Source organism: Aplysia californica, unplaced genomic scaffold, assembly GCF_000002075.1.
Source record: "Aplysia californica isolate F4 #8 unplaced genomic scaffold, AplCal3.0 scaffold00772, whole genome shotgun sequence".
NCBI classification, from domain to species: Eukaryota; Metazoa; Mollusca; class Gastropoda; order Aplysiida; family Aplysiidae; genus Aplysia; species Aplysia californica.
The window spans coordinates 58,451-76,796 of record NW_004798042.1 but is presented as its reverse complement, the minus strand read 5'-3'; the positions used below and the strand labels follow the sequence as shown (position 1 = coordinate 76,796).

The 18,346-nt window shown below is 42.6% G+C and overlaps 2 protein-coding genes across 2 annotated transcripts in view; one reads left to right on the top strand and one right to left on the bottom strand.

Annotated features, from left to right (window-relative positions):
- The window catches only part of LOC101856693, a gene marked incomplete in the record, with an annotated part of 48,292 nt that extends 44,931 nt beyond the window's left edge, over window positions 1-3,361 (top strand). The window contains 2 exon segments of the mRNA XM_005109373.2: window positions 878-1,065; window positions 2,156-3,361. Coding sequence (XP_005109430.2) covers window positions 878-1,065; window positions 2,156-3,196 — 1,229 coding nt within the window.
- Window positions 3,362-13,696: 10,335 nt separating this feature from the next.
- The window catches only part of LOC101857906 (eukaryotic translation initiation factor 4 gamma 2), a 52,791-nt gene continuing 48,141 nt past the window's right edge, over window positions 13,697-18,346 (bottom strand). Inside the window, exon 27 of the mRNA XM_013088593.2 lies at window positions 13,697-17,299. Coding sequence (XP_012944047.1) covers window positions 17,234-17,299 — 66 coding nt within the window. The 3' untranslated portion in view covers window positions 13,697-17,233. The remainder of the gene's footprint in view (window positions 17,300-18,346) is intronic.

Genomic DNA, 18,346 nt, shown 5'->3' with positions numbered 1-18,346 from the left:
CTACTACTACTACTACTACTACTACTACTACTACTACTACTACTACTACTACTGTCATTATCATATTGTAAAGCGCACAGGCCCGCTAAACTGCCGGTACTTACATCAAGCATGTTCACTTAGCAAATAATAACAACCCATTTTTCCCTTTGGTGTTGCTATTAATTATTGTCACACGTGGTGTGGTGGCAAGATTCATGGCGTCGGTAGTCTAGTGGTTAGCGGTTAGCCTACCGGACTCATAATAGATATGTTACGGTTTAGGGGGTTCGAACCTCAGCTCGGCCCGACGGTGTGTCTTTGGAAAAGACACTTAACACGAACGTTCTTCCCACCACCCAAATGTGAAGGTTTACCCGGCCATAGGCTGCGAACAAAAGATGTTGTCAGTACGTTAACTCAACTTCTTACTCTGCGTTGTAGAGAACCCCAAACTTGATCGTTGGTTGAATAACAAGGCCGAGACCACAAAAAGAATAGCAGCTACTAAGCTAGGCAACAATTCTCTTAACTCAAAATAATGATGAAGGGGCTGCTGCTGCTGCTTCTACTGCTGCCTCTGCTGCTGCTTCTGCTGCTGCTGTTGTTGTTGTTGTTGCTGCTGCTGCTGCTGCTGCTGTTGCTGCTGCTGCTGCTGATGATGATGATGATGATGATGATGGTGATGATGATGTTGTTGTTTGTGGTGCTGGTAGTGGTCGTAGTATTCTAACTGTACTGGTAGTGATGATCACAACAATTAGAATGGCAACAATACCACAAAAAACCCACAAAACAATAGCAACAGCAACAGCAACTGTAGCATCAAACATGAACAACAATACATGCAAATATATTTTATAATTAATATATTATTATGGACCTTATCTCCTAGCAGATCAAGCCACAGGCGATGGGATTAAGTCGGAAGCGCGACCTATTGACGTCCACATACCTGGTCAAGCGAATGTCTACGCTAACATTGAGTGGCCAGAGGACTTGCCCGTACCCACGATGCAACATTCAGGGCCAAAACTTGTGGGCGTTGGTCAGATCGGCACCATCTCTTTGCTGGAAAGTATTGAGGTGAGCTTTTGGTTGTCATCTCATTTATCTGTTTTTTGTCTGTCTCTTCGTTTATATTATTGTATTTCTCTGAGACATGTCTGTCTACCGGATGTAGTTCTATTAGATCAGCGTCATCGATCTGTTATTTACCTGTCTTTTCATTTTGGGTAAAGGTATTTCTATGAGTCATGTTTACCAAAGGTGTTTCTATAAGTCATGTCTACCGAAGGTATTTATGTGAGCCATATATATCGGCGTCTGTGATGTAGCGGTTAGAAGCTTAACTGTCGAGCGCAGAAGACCCAAGTTTGATTTCCGTGAGGAGGAGACTAATTTGTATCCCTATCTCGGTCTTTCTGTAGGGACGTTGTTCGAGTCCAGGTTGGCCCTAGCAAGTGGGGTCAAAGCCAGTCCGTGGTGATTTAAACTGTGTCGATGGAAAAAGTAAAGAACTTTACGTTAAGAATATAAATTAAAGAACCCGTGAACAACATTTCAGTTTCAGAAAAGGATTCGGACTTATATTTGACAGCAGTTGACAGCTTCCAAGTTTTATAACATTTTTAGGCTGAACGAAGATGGAGTTCTCTTCAGTTCTCTTTTTAAGTTCATTTTTTAAATCGATGAAGGTCATCCTTACAACAGAAAATGTTATAACTAATATCTGTGTTTGATAATTAGACGATAATTTTTTCAAAATATAACTTTCAATTTATATCATTCGAATGCTTTATCTAAATTAACAGATATTATCAAAAAAGGGTGACATGTGGTTTTTGTTTGCCCGTACAATGTATTTGCTTTATGAATAACTAACACCCATGCAAATTATTTTTAAATGCGATCATCGGTCTCTTAAACTTAAAAAGGACTTTGGGGAGTAACTTAAACAGCCCAAGTTGAGAAAATTCCGGGCTGGGATATAAACCCTGACAGAATACTTCCTAGTCTAGCGCGGTTTTTAAAACAAAGTCAGACGCCCCCCCCCCCCCCCCTTTCGCCCCCCTCTCCCCTTCCAATATGTTTAGAAACTCACCTAAACTGATGCTAAACCTGTGTACTTCTTACGAATGTGGTCTTTTAATCCATGCCCATTGTTTGCTCTCAGGAATCAAGAGATCTGGAAGAAAAGTTTGTTGAAAGTCCAACAAAAGGGGAAGCAACCAGTGACATCGGAGTCTTCAGCGATTATGGTGATGATGACGGTGATTATGGCGGTGATCAAGTAAAGGAAGAAGATGACGAGGCAGAGCTTCCTCCACCACGACTATCCAAATCCCAACCATCATCTCAACAGAAACGGCCAGGAGGGTCGGCTAGCAGTCGCAAAAGCCGCAGTGCTCCTCATGGCTCGAGAGGGAGCAGTCCTCGGAGGAAACTATCTCTGAAGAAAACTAAAGTGGGCCTGCAGAAAAACAGGATCGTTGGACCGAGAGATACAAAGATCCCATCTGATGTGAGGGGCCTGGGTTTTAGACATGGAAAGCAACTCGACTCTGGCAACGGAGGAGAAAGCGAGAAGAGAACCAGTATAGACGAGGGTGTTCCCGGTCTGGCGTCAACAACCGCGTCCGCATGCGATTCCTCCTCAGCATCTCCGGAATACTCCGCCAAATTCTCAGCGTTCAGGGGTTCTGTCACTTCTGAAGAAAGCGAGGACAGCCCTCGCGCTGAGAATGGAGCCGCAGCCCAGGAAAAGCAACAGACAAGTAACAAAGGAAGCTCTTTTTCAGAGGATATGAATTTGTCCTCACCCAATGAAATACTCGAACTTCCAGAATCTCCTCAAACGTGGAAGTCGAGAGCTGACTTATCAAACAGTCCTGACAGTGGAAAAGTCAGCCCTATACCGCGCCCCGCTCCCGTCATTCGCTTTGAGTGGCAGGAAAGTTTGAGCAAAGATTCGTCTCTATCAAACTCTGACGTAAACAGCGAAGGCAAGTTGGCGAGCACTCGGTCAGAACAAAAGGACAGTATTCGCATCTGCTTTGACTATCGAGACTACCTCAGTGACTCCGCCATTCCCAAGAAAACTTTCTCCAAAGAAACTCGGTCCAGGCTGGTGAGTCGTGTGGAGAACGTGATTTCTCCAGACCTAAAGATGAGGCTTATGGCTGGAGACGCCTCTGTACCAGTACCTGCGAGTTGATGACCCCATCATGCTCTAGTTTTTAAAACAAATGTTAATTATTTGTGCAGTCATGAATTTTACTATGACTGTCTTCGTGTACATAGATATTATATCGTAATCTAATCTCCAGTTCTTTCCCCCTCACATCATTCGGATGAGATGTGCTCAATGCGAATGAAATTCCCCCCCCCCCCCCCAAACAATAAATAAATAGATAAATGCTTTTCTCAAATCAACTTTTTTCTAAAGGTCAAGGGAATACATGTACATGATCCGACACTTAAGTCCTCATCCAAACCGCTCTGTTTGCTGCTGCCCTTCCAAACACTCAGCTAAAAACGGCATTAAACATTGAAGCCATACATATTGTACATATAGCAGACGTTTCACCTAAAAAGGATTTTGCTTTTCAAAAGGCCGATTTTGCTTCTCATCCAGGCACATGTTGCCCTCGTTCCCATGCTCCCTCCCTGCTAAGGCATGCAGCTGTGGAAACCAAAACACAGTTCACGTCTTGTGACTAAGAGAATTTTTAATTTGTCCCTTATACGAGGTACCCATAGGGGGGTCAGGTCGAGGAGGGGCGGTTTACTAGCCAAATTGAGGGCGCCAAGCGGCTATCGTGGCACAAACCGATCGCTCCTGACTCGTCGCCTCAAAAACAAACGCGTTTGTTTTCAGGCGACGCGTTGGTCGATCGACCAGACCCGACCCGACCCGATCCCATTCGCTATGGGCACCCGGTATTAGACGTACGAAGACAACAGTCTCTGCTAGGCGAAACTGGCATCACTGATGCTTAATGAGGGATAGTTGTTGATAAATGCTTTTTTTTTCAAACATCTCCTGGCTGTTTACCTCGGGTGAAGAGAAGTACTGAGATGCGGATTTGGTTTCTCAGAAATAGTTTGATGGCTAGTTTAACACCTGTTGGTTGGGATGCCCTGCACTGGCTACTTACATCTCTGGGCCTGTTCGGGGCATTTGTAGGCTCTTTGTTCTTCTCTCATGTTGGTACCATGTATGAAATTTTAAGCTGTAAAGTAAATTATGAACATTCTTGCCGATATTCAATTCATTTTAAAGTTTGTTTCGTTTCATCGTGCCATCTTCGAATGCAAACTATCAAAATGTTTGCCTTAATAATAAACCTTTGAACTCAAGAAAACCTCCGTGTCACGTAAATGTTTGTGTGTGTTGTTTGTATGTGTGTGCATGTGAAAATTATTGTGGCGTTTGTCCCTTGGGTGTTCTTTATTAAAAGATAAGTTCTAGTGGGCTATTGACAATTATTTTAATTATCCTGCTATTTCAATGGGGAGGGGGGTGCGGTCGAGCCTTTCCCGTTTTCCCAAACGAACTATCATCTAGACAATACACAGGAAGGGTAGGACTCTCTCACGAGGACTTCACTTTTTTTCTTTCTTTGTTTTTTGGTAAGTGTTTTACGGCGCTCGCAACTGCATAAGATCATATGAGCGTGCGGGACACATTAAACATTTTCAGTTTGTAGGGAATTTTGAATTTTGACCTGGTTGTGGCTGAAGCCTATTCTTATCGATTTTTGCACCACCAAGGGATCTTTAACGTGCGCAATTCGCTCAAGGGATCTCCGAGATTTTTTGCCGTTGTACAAGAAAGCTAGGTGTAGATCTTTCCTACCAGAAGATCACGGGGGTGGCTGAAAGACCGCAGTACGAAGATTCCAGGGAGTAGCAGCAGAAAGGCTGCAGAAAGAGTCAGGCGCCCAGAGGAGGGGGCAAAGGGGGTGAGGAGGTTGGGGCAGAAAGTGGAGACGAAAGCAGACGACAAAATGTTGTTATAGAGCCGGAAAGGATGTGAAAAGAGAACATTTTAGAGAACAAAATAGTTCGTTGCCACCCAGATTCGAACCCGGGACCAATAGAATGAAAGGCGAACACATGACTTCACTTTGCAACACCAAACTAATTCATTGCTGAACGTATAGTCAAGTCAGTTTGAAATATTTTAAAAATATTTTGAGGGCAGCCATATTTTCCTTCATGAGGGGGATACAAAAGCTACCACAACCAATTGGCGCAATTAATTTGATCCAACCTTCTATCACCACTGGACAACCTCACAGTGTCAGCACCACAGGCAAGGTGTAAGGTCAACGTAAAACACCCGCCAATGTTTAATTAAACGTTAAAACAACCGTGGTTATCAAAAACTGATTTAGAATGTGTTCTGCCCCTATGACACTTTTACGCCTACCTGGAACAAACTGGCAGAGAGGAATACAATACCGTTATGTAGGTGTTTTCACGCCCCAATCGAAATAATTAAAATCATTCAGAAGGTGGGCTTTGACCATGATTTCCAAGGCCAACTTGGTTTGAGAGGAATACAACGTCCTCGTAGAAAGATTGAGACAGGAATACTCAATAAAAATTCTCCCCAAACAGGAATCGAACAATATCATCATAGACGCTGGTAGACCAAGTGAAAAGTCAGCATAAACCACTCTTTACTATATGTTGAAACAATAGTAGTAATCAAAACTGATTTAGTCTGATTTAAAGCGTTTTTCGACACCTTGACACGAGTCCGTCTGACGGGCCATACTACTGGCCTTGACCGAAAAGAATACAATATCCCATCATGCAGCAGAACGTACTTTGTTACTTGGTAGGAGAATAGGTATCATCGCAGGCGGTACAATGCCATAGCTGACCCTCCCCACTCTCCAGGATCCACGAAACGATTGGTTTGCTGATCGCGCCAGTCATCAGCTGAATTCTTCTAGCTTTTCCACGCAGGTTGCCGCCCGCCCCCCCCCCCCCCCTCCGAACCCCTTGAGACACCAGCTTCCCTCTAGGTCTTTCTATCATGTTTGATGTAGAACCTTTATCTTCAACCATGCTGCCAATGCTGCCAAAGCCGTTGGTAGATCTAATTGGATGGTGCCGTCAATCCCAGTGTGGTCAGCTAGCTCATCAGTACGTTCATTGCCTCGAACCCATGCACGACCAGGGCTAAATAACTGCTGATTCGTAATGCCTCTCGCCAATCTGCTTACATCGTAAGCTTCTTCTTCTTTTTTTTTAGGATACTCATCGAGTCAGTGACGATGATGGCAGTCTGATGCTTCGTCGCCTAAATTCAGTTCAGGGCCTCTGTGATGGCTTTCATCCCCATTCACATGCTGAACATGGTTATAGTTATACTAGTGGCGCCTGACTGATCTCTCTATATGTCCCCGTTTACACGGACACTGAAAGTAAAAGCCCTTCCGGATTTGACCCCACGCTGCACTAACCCATCTGTGAAAATGGCTAAGTCACCCTGTTCACTGTTCTCCTCTATCAGGGTCTCTACCTCGTCTTTGGCTGCCTCCTCTGGCTATTCATGACATTCTCAGCTTTGGGTTGCTACCATTCGAGTATACATGTATTGCCCAAGTTGTCACAGTGACGCTGACCCATTCCCTGCCTTTTCAGGTGTCTTCTACTTCACAGCATTTAGCAAAAGTCATTCATTCTTTCAGTGCCTCTAAGCAGACGTGTGTGTACAGCTCTTCCCACTATGTCATGCAGTGGGAGCTTATCATCCATGCTGACTCACAAGTAGGCTGTCACCTGAGCAATCTTGTGGCGTTCTACCTAGTCTGGCAGGTCCAAGAGATGGCGCATTGCATCACAGGGTGTGTCCCGTGTGCATCTGAGAACAGTCCTCATACCTTCGTTCTAGATTGTTACAAATCGTTTCTGCTGCGACATCGACAAGACGAAGAAACCAAGACCATAGACTATCAACGACAGAACAAAAGTCTTGCACGGCACAGTATATCTAGTTTGAACTGTCGAATGTAACACCTAGATACCCCAATGACTGTTCACGCTTCGGGACCCTTTCGATGATGATGACTGTGGGCATCTCTGTTTTCACTGCGTAATTGTTCAGCGAACACCGCAACCCACGGGGTGGAGTTTGCGTTGTGGTCTAAGCACCAATGCCCAATTCGATCCAGCTCCTGTTGCACTGCATTAGCTTTTTCTTGCCGGCCCTTCTCCTGCCTGTTAACAAGTACATCACCCAGAAAGATCAGCATACGCCCAGGATCTTCCAGTTGTCCAGAAGGCATTCTAACTGTGTATGTTGAATAACACTGGTGAGAGTGCTGACCCCAGCGGCAGCTCAGGTGTATGCTTCTGGTGCCAGATGTCCGGTTTCCCAGTCGCATTGCAACTCTGTCACGAGGTGGGAGCTAATCTTCAGGCTGATCATTATTCTCAAGAGGACATCATACTCAACTCTATTGCAGGCTTCCTCGAGGTCAAAAGCTCTTTTGCAATGAAGTACAAGTACCCTACCTCCTTTTCTAAGAGCTTGCCGAAGCAGTTTTCCATTATGATCCCTCGATAAACAGCTGTTTTACTTAAGTCCTTGGCAGGCTTGGGGAGGCTGTCCAACCAATCATCCGGTATCTCTCCCTTCCATAGACTCCTGTTGAGGATTTCTGTAAGGTCCCTGATGCTGTCCTCCCAAGGTTTTCATGTGACAGAACTGCACTCCACTGGGCCTGGGGCGGTGTTGGGAGAACAATTGATTGTTCTCTCAACGTCATCCTGATTGAGAGTGTAATCGAGGAGTTCATAATTTGGAGTATCGTTGACGTCATGGATTGGGGAGCCTTTTTTGTTTTGTAGAGAGCCTTGTTATATGTCACCTTCAGCCAGAATTTTCATAAATGGCTTCCGTGGCCTCTATCGCCACGACCTTGAAACACCTTTGAATTCAGCCTCTGCTCTTTTCAGATCTGGGTTCTCTCGGTCGCGTCGGTATGCTTGTAACGCCTTCCTTTTCCGTCTCCGCGATTTCGGTTGCTCATCATTCCACCATGGCGGCTGCGTGATCTTCACATGCTTCATCCTCTTGACTGGGATTGACTTCTTCCTTAGTTTGCTAATACTAATAAGGTCTTTGCCCTTGACCCCCATACAAGAATGCCTTTGTTTTCTTCGCAACTTTTGCAATAGTCCTACGGTTGACAGGCTCTGGGTGTGGCAAGTGGTCGCTTCCATGGTACTTATACCCAAGGACCCGCCATTTATAATCTGTGACAGTTTGCAGCGAGACCAAGACCAGGTAAATAGCTCAATCAGCGTTACTCACTTGTTGTGCCAATCTTAAAAAGCGTTCATCGTTGAGGCATGTTAGGTTACAAAAGTCTTGGGCGTTCTCGAGAGCAACTCCGTGTGGGTTTGTGGTTGTATTGCCCCAGCCACCCACACGCACATTGAAATCGCCGCAGAATATTTTGAGTATATAGGAGCTCCTCTTCAATGCCTACTACTTTCCTCAGCATTGCAGGCGTTCACATTGACTACATTCCTAATAATAGGTTGGTCCTCTGTTTTGTTTTAGCAGAGGTTTTACGGCGCTCGCAACTGCATAAGGTCATAAGAGCGCCAATGGACCTCTAGCTGGACTGCATGTGAATGTAGAATGGACGAAATCCGGCGGCTGACATCCAGAGTTCCCTGTGTTTGATGCTGTCTCTAACAGAATCACCTTCCATGACCTTCTCTGATCATGTAGATTGGTGCGAATCCGGCCACATTGAATTATTTCTTTGTGCCTTTGGTCTCCCGCAAGCATACTACATCCGAGTTGTAAGCAATTATTGTTTTGCTTACTTCCCCTCCTGCATTCTTATTGGTGCAGAATATTTGAAGCAGCAAAAGATACATGTCATTGTATTAATCGATAAAGTAACTTCCCTCTCGGGAATCGAACACAAGTCTCAGTGGGTGGCTGGCAGATGCTCTGGTGCAGTTTGCTTCTTTTTCCCTATCAGACAGCTATATTTCTGTCATCCTTCTCTCCTTCATTTTTTGTGCTTGTTACTCTCATGTGTAAAGCCTCTAACCTTCGGTACTTATGTGACCTTTTTGTGCTTCATATGCTATTAAACTCTTACTAAAACAGAACTCAAGAGCCGGACCATTACACAAACATTGATATCAATCAGATCCCGTTTACTTCTATATAGAATCATGGGATGTCGTGGTGAGTTCAATTTTATCATTTTGCGTGTGTGTGTGTGTGTGTGTGTGTGTGTGTGTGTGTGTGTGTGTGTGTGCGTGTGTGTGTGTGTTGTGTGCGTGCGTGTTTGTGTGTATGTGTTTGTCAGGCGCGGTTCGTCCATAAAGCACGTCGTGCAGTGCCGCCCAATATGTTTTAATGTTCTAAGACGTAAAGCACCCTCAATAATAAAATAAAAGACGCCAGAAACAAACATTAGCCAAATATTATATCAGAACAAGGCCCTCGCTCGCGCCGTAACTGTCATTTCTATTCTATAGCGCCGTAAAAATCTACTATGCCATGCCTAAGTTCATGCGCTGTATCTAAACATAACAGGATAGTCAACAGTGGAAACTTGACCTATAACCCAAGCGATGACGACACTTGCAGAGAGTTTGACGGTACATTAATATTAATAAGACGGCACATCTCAAATGTGCTCCGGCCGAATAGCGCCGAAATATAGCCCACAGTAGGCAATCTAAAAATAAACGCCATAGACTATGCACTATTCCATGCCAAAATTATGTGGGCCCCGGAGCAATCCAGAGGAGTGCTCAAGTGAATTGTGATTGGTTCATTGTCTTGTCGCTATTTTAAGTAGCTCTGTGACCGTGAACCTGAGGGAGGTGAACGTGACATACTTAAGTCGCCGTCCTATGAGTTGTGCTTTTGATCGATTTTGTAGTGGAGTGGTGAAAGGTATTACTTGAGTGTTCAGTTCTAATGCAGGATGAATGAAACTTGGATCAAATTTTTAGCTTGCACCAAATTGGTGCTGCAAAGAGGAGTTTCACGCACCTTTCTTCTTGTGCGGGAAGAACGATGCCTAGATTTCTCTACAGTGACAAAAATAACTTTGGTGCAAAGATTTTGCTTGCTCCCAGCAGACACGACCGCAAGCGGTGCGACGAGCATAAACCCTCCTCGCCGTCCGTCTCTTCACTGGCGCGCGCGCAGCCAGCGGGTGATGGATCGCAAGGATGTAGGCTAGGCTTAGTAGCCTACTTGTAGGCCTATGTAGATCCAGAGCACTGACTGCACTGACTGACTGGTTTAGGGTAATTAGAAGGGGGGGGGGGGGTGAAGGAAGGCCAGGGTTAGGTGGAGCGCTTGCACCAATGGTGCCCCGCCACTGGGGGGCTACTAGAATTATTTGTAGCGCGCTTCTTTTCTATCAGCTTCATAATGATGGTGGTGTGAAACGAACCATTCCAGCTCTCTCTATACTGCATTAGGTATGGATGGGCCTGTAAGATTCAGGTTTCAAGGAGAGGTCGAGTGGGTATAGTATAAGTATAAGGCAGGAGACAAGGTAGTAGGGTTTACGGTTCTCTACACATTCTGGAATAAGGCTTGTGTCATCCCCACTATCCGGGGCAACGAGGGTCCAAAGAGCGCTGTCTTGAATTGCTGGTTGGCATATCTACAATGGCCTTCTCATTCACCTCGGCCATGTCTCTGTCGTATTCTATGTAGCTGTGGCCTTTCACTGGAAACGAGATTTTCACCTTTTTGTACCTTTCCCGAAGAACAACAACATGATAGAGAAACCAGACCACCCTTCAGTTTTTGTTTTGGCCTGCGCACAAGTCACGTCAGCTGGCAGAATGTGTAGAAAGTAATGTAGCAGTAGCAGCATGCTGGCTACATCGCCTCTGCCCTTTTTGCTGACTGTCTCGTAACAGCTGTTTGTTTCAGTAAAGTGTTTTACGGCGCTCGCAACTGCATAAGGTCATATGAGCGCGCGGGACACACCTAATATTTTTTCAGTTGGTAGGAAATTTTGAATTTTGCCCGGGTGGCGGCCGAAGCCTACTCTTATCGATTTTAGACCACCAAGGGATCTTTAGCGTGCGCAACTTGCACACGGGCCCTTCGAGATTTTTCGTCCTTGTCCGAGAAGGCTAGGTGTAGATCTTTTCCTACCAGAAGATCAGGGGTGTTGCAGAAAGACAGCAGTAAGGAGGAGCCAAGGAGTAACAGCGACGGTGTGTAGTTTCATCACTTAAGAGTTCAGAGAGTAGACTTTAAATGAGAAGAGAGATACTGGCCAACGGTCGCACAATTCGTTTGATGAGAAGTTTGGGTAGCCCAAGTTCTTCGAAAAATCAAAGATTAGCGCAAGGTGAATGCTCTATGAACGATTTTCCCGTTTAGCAGCACATGTAAAAAGTATGCGGGGGGGTTGTTGGCTCAACAGTCTCAACTTGTTGAGCCTCAGCTCGGTCCGACGTTGTGTCCTTCGGAAAGGCACTTTACATATTGAAAGTCCTACATTTAGCGCGGTCCTTTCGGGGATGGACGTTTAACTCCGGGGTCTCGCCTCTTAAAAAACCTAATACTAATAGTCTTGACAAGGGCGTTAAACGTACACCAAATCAACAAATTTCACACTGAAATATGATCACTGATTGGTCACAAGGGGCTCAACAAAGAGAAGTACGCTTAACGTCGCTGGGTTTTCCGCTGTTACTGTTAACATGTCCTGACATCGCTGGTTCTTCCATTGTGGGCTATATAAATATATTTCTGTCCCCGTGGTTTTCTGCATAATTTCGCAGAATTCGATCATTTTTTGGGCATAATTTCTGATTATTTTCCTTTACCATTCTTTGTTAAAATTAACAGAATCGCATAATTTCACATTTCTGGGCTCAGTTTGCATAATTTCACAAATTTTCTTGCATAAAACGACGGGGACAGATATTTTCTAACCATCATAGTCATAGAGACTGACAGAGATCGTTTTTCCGAATGTGAGTAAGTGCTCAAACACGCAGGCTTCATACAGACCACACATAAAAAGTACCGGAAACCCAGAAAATGAAAAATAAATTAACACCGCTGGTTTTTCCATTGTGCTCTTCATAAAAAAATTTTTTTTTTTTAAACAACAAAATATATATATATAATTATATATATATATATATATATATATATATATATGTAAACAAGACTCACGTGTGTGTGTGTGTATGGAAAAAAGAAGCAACCCACACTATAGTACAGGCAAACCACCCGTTTGGTTGGTTTTATGGCATTCAGCACCGTGGGGTCAGGTCTAGAATGTGCCAGTAGTTTTCAGTAGTTTTATTCCCAATGCACACTACAAGAACTAGCCTATATAATACTATATTAATATTATTTAAGTTTCAAGTCCGTCTACCCCGCAACGGATAGCGAAAAACCTGTCAATAATTGTGTCCCGGGTCTGAGCAGGAGCAGAAACAGGAGACGAAAGCAGACAACAAAGCATAATAATTAGAGAGCAGGAAAGGTGAAAAGAGAAAATTTTTCAGAGGAGAACGTTTTCCGTTGCTGTCTGCGTGAGGTTTGGAACCCAGGACCTATTGAATGAGAGGCGTTTACCAAACCTACGATATTTCCAGACTACATAAATCTCTTACAAAAGAATATTGCATGTTCTATCTATGGCTTTATAAACTGGCGTCTGCGGTGGTGTAGCAGGAGGGCATTCTGCTGTAGCCTGCAGAAGACCCTAGTTCAATTCCTGTGTGGGGAGAATTTTTATCGAGTATATCTTGCCTTTCAGTCAGCTGGGACGTTGTATCTTCTAGCACGGCTAACCCTGACAGGCAGGGATGAAGTTGAAGCCCAGCTAATCCTAAACGATAGAATCTGTAATTAAGTGTCGATATAGATGTGAAAACATTCACACAAAAAAAAGGACAAAATTTGGTCGTGGAAGGGCTTTCAGCATTACCATCTGGCAGAATGTTATCCACCAGTAATTGGATGTTTCTGCAGTGTTTTCCCAAACAAAATACCAGCAGAAAAAGACGTTAACATGACAGTATTGACAGTGAGCAGCTTCAGCGGCGATACATGAGATGATGATGCCACTGGAATTTAGTTGGCGATTTCGGATAAGGTCATTCTCATTCTTTGCGAAAATGGTGAAATTATATTGTATACAGGACATGGCAAGGGCTACCACTACCATGGTCTGTATTGTAATGAGGCGGTTATACTTTTCAACTTTGCACATAGAAGATGCGAGTTCAATCCTCAAGTGGGGAAGCTTTTTTCGAGTATCAGTTGTTAGTGTGCAGGGATGAAAACTCCGCTCGCCAATCTCATTATTGTGCCAGCTGTAGATCTAGACGTAGCTGCTGGTGGTGCTGTGTCCTCCCTACCATCACTTTCTTTACTAAAAATAAAAGTACAAGTACTAAAAGCACAACTCTCCTCTCCATCTTCAGAACCTGAAGACAACACTCTCTCTCCTGTTTCCACCAACTCTTCATTTTGTTCTGGGCTTTTCGCTAAGAAACATTGGGCAGGGTGTATTTGTTTCCTTGTCTTTATTTTGTAGACTACCATAGGCCTACTTGACTTGCACTAAAGAAAAGTGAAATCCATTGAAATATCAATTGACATATGCCTTTCACTTCTACTCAAATGTAAACTGGAAGGGCAAGTGGAAAAACAAACATGAACCAGGTGGTGGATTTATATTTAATTTCAAAGTGACTTTGTGTAGGACCATACAAATGTAACAATGCAAGCAGTCCTTGCCCAGTGGACATGGAACCTCAAGCTGCACTGGCAACTTGCCGTAGGAATTAAATTAAAAGTAAAAGCTTTCATAGTGTTAGTTCCTACTACTGTCCTGGAACATTTATATAATTATATTTACTATGTCCAAGGACTTGCGCTGTTGTAAAATGCAACATCAGCTCAAACACAGTGTTCCCTGTCAGGCAGTGGACCCTTTATGTCTCAAGGCTGCCATTTCCTGTTTGTTTGAGTTTGAGTAAACAAGACTCACATTTGCAAAATAATGATCCTTTCCTTTAGCCAGGAGAAAGCAAGTAAGACAGTTTAGCTTTAGTACTAGTTTTACGGCAGTTGCAACATAATTAGGTCATATAAGTGTCGATGATTAAAGGTGTTACACACAAAGAAAGAAAGAGGAACGGCAAAGACAACAATAGGAAAAAAGAAGTAAACCACATCAGAGCACTTACCAACCACACACAAGTAAGACAGGACAAACAGAAACAGCAAAGGGAACATAAGAAGATGGACACACTGGTGGCGTCTTTCAACCAATTGTAGTTGCCATTTCACTTTTGCCTCTTTCTTACACCTTCATCTTTATACACAACATCCCCTATAGGCCTATACTTTGTTCAGTTGTTTGACTTGAAGGCAGAATCCTTTGCCCCATACCAATAAACGGAGAAGAGGGAAAAGAAAAATTTCCCAGGAAGGACCAAAACAATCCAGACTTGTCTTATTCAACCCCCAAACTTCCACTTGGTCGACTAACTTAACTCGTAACCAACAGCACCCTAGCGGCCACCTTCTTGACACTACAACTCTATCACAATGATCTGACACACAAATTCCAACAGCCTTTACCACATGCTATGCATCTTTACTGTATATATACAAAAGTGAATAACAAATAGATGATACCATACACAATATAAACAGATCAAATGTAAATAGTAAAAAGGACAATTAAAAAAAAAAAAACTCCACAAGTGAAAGGGTAGAAAGAGGTGGGAGAAATGAAATTTCTCAGTCAAAACAATGTTACTAGACAGCCAAACAGGTTCAGATAGGTCTTGAGCATACAGGTAAGAGTAACTTCAAATACAAATAAAAATCTGCAACCCAGTCCATATAAGTCTAAAATTAGTTAGAAAGTACATTAAAATTGAAAAAAAAAAACAACCACTGTAAAAGCACAGTCACCACCTAAAAGCAATACTCAAAAAGAAAAAAAATTACAGTCAATCAGTCAATCTAAGAACTACGACTCTGTTCAACAATAATTTGTCTTTGTAAAACATCTTAACTCGCAGATCAATAATTTATAGATGCGTCATTCAAAAGGTGTTCTGGCATTTTTATTTGCTTTACGAAAATTCACTCTTGACAACAAGAATCTTGAGTATCTCCATGTAAGATGTTTTCAGATGTAGCAATGTTCTATGACCAACTCCCGGCATGCCTAGGCTCACTATGGGTGGAGACAGTTGACAACAAGTCTAGAAAGAGAATAGTCATGCAGAGTAGAGAATAGAAGAGAAAGAAAAAAACATGGTGCACAGCAACAACTACATTTTCACGTGACAAGAGAATATACAATGAAGTTAATGTAGGGAAAAATAAAGATCTCTACTAAGTACCTTGAAATTAGACAACAATTTGGAACTCTTGACAAAAACTTTAAAAATGTCAATCCCGTAAACCATATGCTTTGGTCACACCATTTGGTTCAGAATTATTACCATTAAAAGGCCTCATTGAAATTTTTTTTTTTTAATTAACAAAAATAAAACACCAACCCAATAACACTCATAAAGAAAAGAAGTAAAAATGAATATATGGCAAAATACAAAAATAATTACAAATGTCCTGTCTTTACAGAGCATGAGCTTAAAAACAAACAAACACCTATTCACCTCCACTTCACTTATACACTGGCTCAAAAGAAAATACCAATCAATCGCTGAATACGGCGCAAATGTTTTCCAGTGAAAGAAACTGCCTACACTAACCAGATGCCCTTGACAGTTGGAGAGAAATTTACTTTATGACTTTATGGAACAGACACTTTCATTTTCCCTGATGATGATGTAAAATATCAAGAGACAAACACTAGTCACAAATGGAAATAAGATACATTATTCAGAAATGAAGAGGCTTCAAGGTCTCAGACAAATTTTCTTAAGGCAAATAAACAGGCATGGCCCTGTTTCATTACTGAGATTGACATGACAAAATTTGTGAATAATTATCCTATGAAAAACAATACCAACTACAACACCAATTTATGAAGAAACACACACAAAAGATGCGCAATAATAATCTGCAGTGTTCAGAAAGACAAACCAATTTTATTGATAGATGACAGTCTGGAAGAAGTACATCTTTAGAACTTCATGATATTCATAAAAGGACACAAGATCAACACTGATGTTATTTCATTGGCAATGATGGAAAACATGGGAGGAATGGCAAATGCATGTGGGTGTCTTCCATGTACACTCCAAGACATTCTGGAGACTTAAAAAGTCATTACAAAAAGTTTGACCACCAGTTTATGTTTGGCAGTTTGTGTGCACATAGTCCAGCTGTGGCTACCCTCAACATTTCAGAAATGAGAGGACAAAGTATGATTCAAGACAAGGCAAACACAACAGTTTTGTAAAGTCAAACAACTCAAAAACACTTGCTCACACACTATTCTCACTGAATTCGTCTGATTAAGAGAGTAACTAAAAAAAACAACCCAACAAAACCCATGACACACAGGCTAAAACACGACTCAAACTACTGTGGGACATATTAAATTAATCTTTCATCCACTCACACCCGACAGCAGAGATACATTGATGACTACATTCAGGAGCATTCTCCCATCATCTAGGAGACAAAAAAGAAGAAATCTTCCTCCACCTTGCCAATCAGATCAAATCTACCAGACTGCGTCCTCAGCAACAATGTCTGCTAGACGAATACTTAGTAGAAACACACTTTGGTTTGTAATTTTGTTCTCCTGATCCTTACAGCATCTAAAACCACTTCACTACAGCTCACACATAGTTTGACAAAGTTGTGAGTCTTCCCTCTCATCTGCCTGTTCTCCATCGCTTATCTTTGTATCCATCTGCGAACTTTCCATTGATTATCACTTCCGTTTCTCGACAGGCTCTCCTGAATTTGAGTGTAATTATTCAGATGTAAAGGAGCTTCACAAAATAAATAACATAGAAGAAAAAAAAAGAAGAAAAAACCAACAGAAAAAAACCAAAAAAAACAATACAAAACAAAACTGCCGAGAGCACTGGACTCATTGAATGTGACTTCCACGACACCAACTGCACACAACAGGACATCCATATAATAAATCCAGAGAATCAGAGAAAACTCCTTCTACTTCCAGTAAACAGCTGCAACAGGCCACCCCAGTCAGAGATGGCTTTCCGTGAGGTCAAGGCCTAGCTTCATACCACTGCCTCACTCATCCTCCTCTTCAGAATCATCTTCTTCAGCTTGTTCCAGCCAGTTGAGCCACTGGTTGACCTAGAGGGAAAGTAGTTGTTAAAAATTGGGCTTACTGATCAGAGACATAACCAAAGTAACTTGGGCTTTTGGGATGGAGGGCTGCGACATTCTTTTTCTAGGGTACATGGCGGGAAATGCATGCCTATACTTATATCAAGACCCATTGCCAAATATGGAGAAAACCTGTAGAATATACTAATTTTAGGAACCTGTGTCATTCCTGAGGCTTGAAAACTACTTCATACAAATGGCAACACTTCAATGCACTCACAAAAAAAAACCCCCTTAATTTCCATACATATTTTCTGCCTGTAAACTTTTTCCTGTTTGTGACTGCTTGAACCACAAGCACAGCTTTCCCATAACACCGTCCAGGCTACTGTTAACACATCACGCCCTAACTAGCCCAGGAATTTCCTTACGCACTCCACTCTAACTCGCCCCCTCCGACCAAGCGCCTTTAGAAACGAATTCTCACCTTAACGAGACTCTGGGGCCGAGATTTTGTTTTACATAGTTATTGCAAAATGTTTCTTCTTCTGCTTGATACTGAAACTTGCTATCGCGTTTCTGACACTTCTAAGGTGTCTCGACATGTTGAAAAGCGACACAATTGAGTTTTTTTCTTTTTAGTAAGTGGTTTACAGCACTTGCAACAACACAATAAGGTCATATTAGTGCCGCACAAGAGAGGTGTTACAAGAGAGTTACAAACATAAAAAAGGAGGAGGGGGAGATAAAGACGATAGATATTTGATAGGAAAGAAGGAGCAAACCACATCAGAGCACCCGCCAACCACCTACAAATTGAGTTTGAAAAAGGAAATAACGATGGAGTTGAGCAAGAACAAGCAAATGACAAATCACATGAATCAAATGATGAAAACGTAGCATGAGTTTGGGGCGATCCAGATTAATCAGATGTAGAATTCAGATCTCGGGCTCGTCCACGAGTCAGAGAGAGTGACTGGTCGGACACCCAGATTGAACTGAAGTTAAACCATTTCCAACCGTTTGTACATATATAGAGTTATATTTTTCTGATACTACATCCATTGATCTTTC